This window comes from Crinia signifera, chromosome 19 (assembly GCF_055691185.1).
Source record: "Crinia signifera chromosome 19, ASM5569118v1, whole genome shotgun sequence".
NCBI lineage: Eukaryota > Metazoa > Chordata > Amphibia > Anura > Myobatrachidae > Crinia > Crinia signifera.
The window spans coordinates 19,562,509-19,572,285 of record NC_139226.1 but is presented as its reverse complement, the minus strand read 5'-3'; the positions used below and the strand labels follow the sequence as shown (position 1 = coordinate 19,572,285).

The following is a 9,777-nucleotide window of genomic DNA, read 5'->3' as shown; positions in this document are numbered from 1 at the left end:
TCTATGTGGTAATGATCCTATGAGGCACTGTCATATATGATAATGATCATATGTGGTAATGATACCATGAGGCACTATCCTATGATGCACTGTCATATGAACATGATACTGAGGCACCATCCTATGTGGTAATAAAACCATGAGGCACTATCCTATGAGGAACTGTCATATGATAATGATACTGAGGCACCATCCTATATGGTAATGATCCTATGAGGCACTGTCATATGATACTGAGGCACCCTCCTATGTGGTAATGATCCTATGAGGCACTGTCATATGATAATGATACTGAGGCACCATCCTATGGGGTAATGATCCTATGAGGCACTGTCATATGATAATGATACTGAGGCACCCTCCTATGTGGTAATTATCCTATGAGGCACTGTCATATGATACTGAGGCACCCTCCTATGTGGTGATGATCCTATGAGGCACTGTCATATAATGATACTGAGGCACCATCCTACTGTATGTGGTGATGATCCTATGAGGCACTGTCATATGATAATGATACTGAGGCACCCTCCTATGTGGTAATGATCCTATGAGGCACTGTCACATATAATAATACACAATTGGCATCTCATTAGCACACCTCACGTGAAGGCGGGTTACCTCAGACTGTAAGAACGTGAGACACATGTAACAGAACACGTCAGGCTTTATTACTGTGCAAAAAATACATAACTCAAAAACATATGTGACAATGTGCTCAGCGTTGTACACAGGAGATGAATGCTGGCTTGTTATATAACACAGAACATGGTATATAAAACATCGTGGGCCAAATGTAATAGGGCGAGAGTTTCAGAAAGTGAGAGATTTTGGGAGAGTTTTCCCATGTTTTTTAAAGCAGCAATCAATTACACTGCAAAACCAGGTTGATTTTGCCATGTCATTGATTGCTGCTTTAAAAAACATGGGAAAACTCTCCCAAAATCTCTCACTTTCTGAAACTCTCACCCTATTACATTTGGCCCCTGGTCTTTTTGTCTGTAAATCCCAGTCACACGCATTGGTAAAGGTAAGGAACAGAACTTCTCAGTCAGTTAGTACACTGGGCCGGGTATCAATGATCTCTCAAGGGCAACTCAAGGACAAACAGAGGTGTGAATGAGAGTCTCCAATTTACGTATGGTTTTGTACACCCCAAACTCTTTATAATATGAGACAACTGGACCAGGAAGCTGGCAATGAACCCATTCTTAATCAGGGCTGCATACAATATAGAGCTGGACATTAATGACTACAAAAACCAACTTGCCTTGGAACCATACACAAGACTAGCAGCGCTACAACACAAAGAAAGCAAGAAGCTATCACCTGCCTCTAACAAGTATGTCAGAAAACAAAGGTCCTACATATCGGATGTGGTCTCCTTATTCTGCATACAGGAGAGATATGTGACAAGCTAGAACAGTGCTCATTCTAGGACACTGCCACTTTCAAAACCCTTGCAGTTCCTCTTCCCTGCTTGGAGTGAAATTCTCTGCCATGTGGCTCTAGCACAGCTTGGTCTGTATCTCTCTGCTGAAATACAGATCAGTCTGTGCTACAAGCAGCACAGCAGAGAGTGACACCCCAGGCTGAGAAGAAATACTGCACGGGTTTTGAAAGTTGCTCAAATGACACTATATAATGTCCTTATCTGCTGAGCACCGTAATGCCCAACTCTTCATCCATCTCTTGCTCTTCATCCAGAGATTGGCACGGAGTAATCTAAAGGTCTATAGGGAGTGAGGCTATAGGGAGTGTGTGCTGAAATTTAGCAAGGGAAAAATAATTTTGACGCGTTTCGCACTCCTGAAAATGTACGCATAGAGCCAGTGGTTATCTGGCCTACGGTAAACTATATATTAATACTTTTTAAGGTATCACACAAACACCTTATATTATCGTCATTTAAGGATCCAGTTTTCTATAAGCAAAAAGCATTCAAACAAAACTTTTACTTTTCAAAAAACCTATAAAACTTTAGAATTAAAACAGTCAAACTATCTGGACTATTAGCGGGCTTCATTTGAAGGACCAAAGACTACAGATCTCCAATGTGGCTTTCCAGACATATCATTCAGGGTAAATACTACATACCCTTTAGGTGGCCGATATTAGATTTACAAGTATGGTACGGTGTATCCTGTAACTGAGACATGGCAGAGGTGAATGTAATAAACTGTATAGTGAAAAGGTGTCAAATGACTACAAGTAAAACAAGCTAAATGCACTTTGTTTACTGACTTTCTGCATTCACCTCCACCAAAATCCCTTTTGTGTCATCGCCATCCACAGAGATAACAAAGGAGATGACATCCTCGGCACTGCTCCCATTAGTTACGTCTACAGTCTCCACGCGTTCTGCCGAATTCACAACTGGACTTGTAGCAGAATCCCGTCCTCCAAGTTGAGGCTCAGGTTCCAATGCCTCCACGTCTACTTTTTCAGAGCTGGAACACGTGTCTCCCTCTTCCTTCTCACTAGCAACTTCTACAGCAAAGCCTCCTATGGTCTTATTACTTTTGTCTTTACCATCTTCTGAGCTGAGTGCCGGCTTGAGTATTTCTGAAGACTCGTTGCTTTGTCTTGAGCAATAACTCTTAGGTGAAAAGGGCGACGGTGAACTTACATTTACCAAGCTCTGCCCAGACGAATCATCCGCTTTAGAAGTCGCAGGTTGTTCGGGATAATCTGTTTCCCAGTTCTCGTCTTCAGCAGCTGCTCCATCAGTCTTGCTGGTCATTTTGGTGTCTCCACCTGAGCTGAACTTCTCCTTCAAAGCTGTTGCGTTAGACCAATTTGGGGAGTCATCCTGCCTGTTCCTCTGCTGCCAAGTGTCTCGGTTGTCTCCACCGCCTCCTCTACCGCCTGGCCAGCGGCCGCGTTTGGCAAAGTTGCCCCGCTCAGGGCTGTCAGAGAACCTTTTCTGACCACCGTAATCAGGGTTACGGGATCTGTCTCCAAATTGCCAATCTTTATCCTGACCTCTCGAGTTACCTCGAGACTGACCAGAGAAGTCTCCCCTGCCCCTTCCGTATCCCCTCCTGAAATTCGACTGTTGTCTGTCTGACCAGCGGTCTTCATTCTGTTTATCTCCAAACCTTACAAAGCCTCTTCTTGATGGAGAGTTTTGTTGCTGGCTTTCTGAAGAGAACGGGTTACTATTGGTTCCAAACCTATCATTAGGTTTCTTGGCCCATCTATTACCATCCGACTGAGAACTTTCATTATTGTCCTGCGCCAAGTTTGTTACGTTAGAAGTAAAGGCCATTCCGGATTGGGGTGGAAAGTTGGATAAAGGAGTCTTGACCTCATTCTGTGATGTACTAGCCATAGATTGACCATACATTGGCATCTGCTGCTGAAATGCCGGAAGTCCTGGTTGGTTACCACAAGGTGTATAACCTTGTGGAAAAGTGGAAAACTGGTTTGGTAAAGAGCAATATTGTGAGTTCATGCATGTGCTGTAGCAAGGCCAACCCATCTGGGGATAAGGATATGCCGGGTACGCCGGTGGTACGTACGGCACTTGAGCTGGCGTTTTGCTGGCTCCCGTAAGAGCATTATTCAGCAAATATGACAAGGCATCCAAACGTATCGGGACGGTGATTCCCGAGATAGATGATCGTGACTGTCCAACCACAGCTTGCAAATCTAGCGCCCCGCTGGAAGAAGAGGACTGGGCATGTCTCTCCAGAGAGTGAGAAGGCCTATGATGAGTAGATGGTACAATGGAGGACCTAGCTGGGGGGTTTTGTGGTTTTCTCTCAGGCGGTTTTGCGCTTTCAGCAACTGAAATAGTAACGACATCCGGGACGATCATTTCCTTAGAAACACCATTTTGGGATGAAGATGTTTGTTCTCCATATGAGGTTCTAAATGGGAAATAAAGAACAGCAAAGACACAGTAATTAAAACTAGGGTTCCTGTTTTTCTTCAGATGCTGTTCTACAGACGGTTTACTAAGACAGCACTACTGAGATGCGTTCTGCATCTTAGTGCTGGGGATACTGATGTTCACAATATCGATGGTGGCATCCCATCAACCACCAGGAGGCCGGCACCGGAATCCCAACTTTAATGAGGAAGCTGGAATCCTGACTGCCATGATGCCAAATGAAAGTATGTGTGGCAGGTCAGGGATAGGCAGGGGATGGAGGAGTGTGGTTTAGGCACTAGGGGGGACTTAGGGCTGGGCTGCGAGGGGCAGGGGAAAGTTAGGGTTAAGCTGGCCATACACCTAAAGATTAAGTGCCATATTCAAATGTTTTCTCGCACTTTAGATGGGAGAGCCAAGGTCAATATTCAAATGGCGGCTTTTAGCACGCTGATTGAGACCATTAAGGATGGGTTTAGGCGTGCAGAGTGGCTAAACCCAACCAAAGTAATGAGCCCCGTTTGTGTACCTGAATAAGTGACTTTTCAAGTCATCTCAGCTTACCACCCCCTGCCTATCGGGAGAAGCGTTTGAATACCGCCGATGGGCTGTAAACATTTGAATTGGGCCCTTATTGTCCAATCTAGCTGGTTGGAACAACAGAATCTGCTAATATCTGTATGTCCTTTTGACAGTTTTCCAGCATTTTGAAGCAAATGGTCACCTGTCATTTACTCCCAGATCTTTGTTCCAAACAGCCAGATTGGACAATAAATCTTTAGGTGTATGGTCAGCTTTAGGCTGCATTGATGGAGGGTTAGACACTTAGAAGGGTGGCTTAGGCTGTGGGGTGGGTTATGTTTAGGCAGCAGGGTACGGATGATAGCGTTAGGCACGAGCAGGGAGGGATGGTCTGCGGGGAGGGAGGGTTGGGGGGGGGGGGGAGGGGGGAAGGTAAGTATACTTATCTGACCCCTGTCCGAATTCCCTACATCGGCATCCTCAATTATTTTTCAACAAAAACACAAAACCTAACTACAGTATGTAAAGTACAGGAGTCTGTGCACATCCCCTGTATGTGGTGACTCTGCAGTAAGCAGTGTATAGAGGGGCCCATGTACTGCAATGTACAGGCTGCATGGGGCCCTGTGCACATCCCCTGTATGTGGTGTCTCTGCAGTAAGCAGTGTATAGAGGGGCCCATGTGCTGCAATGTACAGGCTGCATGGGGCCCTGTGCACATACCCTGTATGTGGTGTCTCTGCAGTAAGCAGTGCATAGAGGGGCCCATATGCTGCAATGTCCAGGTTGCATGGGGCCCTGTGCACATCCCCTGTATGTGGTGTCTCGGCAGTAAGCAGTGTATAGAGGGGCCCATGTGCTGCAATGTACAGGCTACATGGGGCCCTGTGCACATCCCCTGAATGCGGTGTCTCTGTGCAGTAAGCAGTGCAGAGAGGGGCCCATGTACTGCAATGTACAGGCTGCATGGGGCCCTGCGCACATCCCCTGTATGTGGTATCTCTGCAGTAAGCAGTGTATAGAGGGGCCCATGTGCTGCAATGTACAGGCTGCATGGGGCCCTGTGCACATCCTCTGAATGCGGTGTCTCTGCAGTAAGCAGTGCAGAGAGGGGCCCATGTACTGCAATGTACAGGCTGCATGGGGCCCTGCGCACATCCCCTGTATGTGGTATCTCTGCAGTAAGCAGTGTATAGAGGGGCCCATGTACTGCAATGTACAGGCTGCATGGGGCCCTGTGCACATCCTCTGAATGCGGTGTCTCTGTGCAGTAAGCAGTGCAGAGAGGGGCCCATGTACTGCAATGTACAGGCTGCATGGGGCCCTGCGCACATCCCCTGTATGTGGTATCTCTGCAGTAAGCAGTGTATAGAGGGGCCCATGTGCTGCAATGTACAGGCTGCATGGGGCCCTGTGCACATCCCCTGAATGCAGTGTCTCTGTGCAGTAAGCAGTTCAGAGAGGGGCCCATGTACTGCAATGTACAGGCTGCATGGGGCCCTGCGCACATCCCCTGTATGTGGTGTCTCTGTGCAGTAAGCAGTGCAGAGGAGACCATGTACTGCAATGTACAGGCTGCATGGGGCCCTGTGCACATCCCCTGTATGTGGTGTCTCGGCAGTAAGCAGTGTATAGAGGGGCCCATGTGCTGCAATGTACAGGCTGCATGGGGCCCTGCGCACATCCCCTGAATGCGGTGTCTCTGTGCAGTAAGCAGTGTATAGAGGGGCCCATGTGCTGCAATGTACAGGCTGCATGGGGCCCTGCGCACATCCCCTGTATGTGGTGTCTCTGCAGTAAGCAGTGTAAGGAGAGGCCCATGTGCTGCAATGTACAGGCTGCATGGGGCCCTGCGCACATCCCCTGTATGTGGTATCTCTGCAGTAAGCAGTGTAAGGAGAGGCCCATGTGCTGCAATGTACAGGCTGCATGGGGCCCTGTGCACATCCCCTGTATGTGGTATCTCTGCAGTAAGCAGTGTATAGAGGGGCCCATGTACTGCAATGTACAGGCTGCATGGGGCCCTGCGCACATCCCCTGTATGTGGTATCTCTGCAGTAAGCAGTGTATAGAGGGGCCCATGTGCTGCAATGTACAGGCTGCATGGGGCCCTGCGCACATCCTCTGAATGCGGTGTCTCTGTGCAGTAAGCAGTTCAGAGAGGGGCCCATGTACTGCAATGTACAGGCTGCATGGGGCCCTGCGCACATCCCCTGAATGCGGTGTCTCTGTGCAGTAAGCAGTGCAGAGGAGACCATGTACTGCAATGTACAGGCTGCATGGGGCCCTGCGCACATCCCCTGTATGTGGTATCTCTGCAGTAAGCAGTGTATAGAGGGGCCCATGTGCTGCAATGTACAGGCTGCATGGGGCCCTGCGCACATCCTCTGAATGCGGTGTCTCTGTGCAGTAAGCAGTGCAGAGAGGGGCCCATGTGCTGCAATGTACAGGCTACATGGGGCCCTGTGCACATCCCCTGTATGTGGTGTCTCTGCAGTAAGCAGTGCAGAGAGGGGCCCATGTACTGCAATGTACAGGCTGCATGGGGCCCTGCGCACATCCCCTGTATGTGGTATCTCTGCAGTAAGCAGTGTATAGAGGGGCCCATGTACTGCAATGTACAGGCTGCATGGGGCCCTGTGCACATCCCCTGAATGCGGTGTCTCTGTGCAGTAACCAGTGCAGAGAGGGGCCCATGTGCTGCAATGTACAGGCTGCATGGGGCCCTGCGCACATCCTCTGAATGCGGTGTCTCTGTGCAGTAAGCAGTGCAGAGAGGGGCCCATGTACTGCAATGTGCAGGCTGCATGGGGCCCTGTGCACATCCCCTGAATGCGGTGTCTCTGTGCAGTAACCAGTGCAGAGAGGGGCCCATGTACTGCAATGTACAGGCTGCATGGGGCCCTGCGCACATCCCCTGTATGTGGTATCTCTGCAGTAAGCAGTGTATAGAGGGGCCCATGTACTGCAATGTTCAGGCTGCATGGGGCCCTGCGCACATCCCCTGTTGCGGTGTCTCTGCAGTGAGCAGTATATAGAGATTCAGACCTGTTCTCCATGATGCCTCCGCACGTTCCTCGCTGCCAGTGTGACGGCTCCGCGCCCGGCTCTGTCTGCACCAGCCTCACCCGCACCGCACCTAACACTCTGCTGCGCTGCGCACTCACTCTACTGCTTGGAGATCACTCCGCCCACAGCCGACCGCACCCGCCAGCGGCACAGCAGCAGCAGCATCCCACTCTGTGTATATCACTCCGCCCATGGGACTACTTGCTTTCACATGATTGTGTATAATTGCAGCGGCATGAGACTGAGAGTGCCACGGATCTGGGAATGGGCATGATCGTGACAGCTAATCATGGGATATATGATGTGGTGGAAGGCTATGTACACACAGGCAGGAGGGTGCTATTTGCCAAGGTGCTTGTAGTATGCAATATGTGTAATACAGCAGTAAGTATGGAGCATGCCGACATGACCCTCATAACATGTAGACACATAATGGGGGTCATTCTCATTCTTTCGGTGCCTGGCAAATTTGCAACGGGGACTGACGTTTCTGTTCTGTGTATGCGCATAATATCTATGCTGAGCCGTTCACAGAGCGGAGCGGGCCGGGGTTGCCTCGCCCCATGGGAACGCCCAGCGTTTCATGGGTTGCCCCCAGGTTGATGTGTGCCAGGGGCGGGCAGCTGACGGTCACATGACATGACCTGTGTTTGTCCTGACACACGGACTGTTATTTGCGAGCCCAGGAGAAAAAATTCGATGTTCGGTGACCATCGAATGATTTCACCAACAGGGGCTACATGCGAGGGGATGTGACTTCGGTACACATCCCCTCGCATATATGCGGAGGGGGTGGAGTTTCAGCGAGGCGGGCTCTCTGGCACTCGGTAAGCTGCGATCAGAATCAGCCCCAATATACATAATTACAGCATACGTGTGTGTCGATTTCCTACTTATACTGTAATGTGCAGCAGCCAGACCCCATATATATATATATATATATATATACACACATGCCATGACAACCATGTGTGATATATGGACTGTCTAACTATCGTCTGGATACTGGTTAGTATTTATCTCAGTCAACTTTATCTTTCTCCAAGTCTTAGTACTGGACATAGGGGGTTTTTCAGTATTAATTAGCGTAATAGCAAATTGGGTAATTATGGAACGACTGTGCGTGTGTAGACGCAGCTTGTGTGGCAGGACGTTGGCATCTGGAGGCAGTAACATGGCATTTTCTGGGTGTGTCTGAAAGAACGCAATGGTGCCCAGGCGTTCTCAATGTGTAGAAATGTGTAAGTGTCTGCGCTAAAATGATTAGAAGCAGGATCAATAGGACCAATATCTGCGGACACAGAATTCTGCAACAATTGTTCTCAAAACAAGCTATATTTATTAAACAAACAAACATCAAATGTCGCACAATATTTATTAGTCTAATCACAAATGTCACAATATATATATAGATAGATAGATAGATAGATAGATAGATAGATACAGAAGTACCAACACACTCGCCATTCCTAAGAATGAGGTGCAAACAGCACCCACTTCCCAGGATGGGGTGCAGTGGCCTGTGACCAGACACTCTAGTAAATACAAACACAGGGGGCCCAGCACTCACTACAACAGACTAACTCACCTTAACATTCAAGTAATCAATTAAATAAATAATGGGGTTTTAGTTCATGAATTGATCAATGCATTTAAGCTTGCAGCCCATCGCCAAGGGACCCCATTTCACTGCAAGTCCTACACTAACAACTGATTTTCATGGGAACCTGGCACCTGTTTGCACATCATAGCTAAAATGACATATATACAGGGGTATTTTTGGGCCGGAACGCTCCGGAACGCCGTTCCTGCAGTTCTGTTCAAATATGTCCTCAGCAGGAACGGCGTTCCGGAAGCTCAATTAGGCCCGGCTGCCCAGCACAATTCTATGCATCCCCGCGCTGGCCGGGTGGATGCGCTGCAGCTTCCTGCGACACGCCCCCTGCCCTCCGACACCATGGATGCACGCACATGACGTCCATGGTGCGCATCCATGGTGACTCCCGCCAGTAGCGCTACAACTCCCGCGGACGCCGAGACGCCCACCCGCCCGGCCGTCCACCCGCCCACCTGTCTGCCCGGCCGTCCACCCGCCCACCTGTCTGCCCGGCCGTCCACCCGCCCGCCTGTCTGCCCGGCCGCCCACCCGTCTGTCTGCCCGGCCGCCCACCTGTCTGTCTGCCCGGCCGCCCACCTGTCTGCCCGGCCGCCCACCTGTCTGCCCGGCCGTCCACTGCAGGGACGCATTCTCCCACCTGCCAGCCTGCCAGAGGACGCTCTCCCATCTGCTGCCTGCCCTGACCTGGGCA

General features: G+C 49.7%; 1 protein-coding gene across 1 annotated transcript; it reads right to left on the bottom strand.

Moving 5' to 3' along the window:
- Positions 1-904: 904 nt before the first annotated feature.
- LOC146042224 (uncharacterized) lies at positions 905-7,607 on the bottom strand. Its single transcript, XM_083162147.1, has 2 exons — positions 7,448-7,607; positions 905-3,875 (listed from the first exon to the last, which is right to left on the bottom strand). The coding sequence occupies exons 1-2, from the start codon at positions 7,456-7,458 to the stop codon at positions 2,237-2,239; spliced, it is 1,650 nt and encodes a 549-aa protein (XP_083018273.1). The 5' UTR covers positions 7,459-7,607; the 3' UTR covers positions 905-2,236.
- Positions 7,608-9,777: the final 2,170 nt, after the last annotated feature.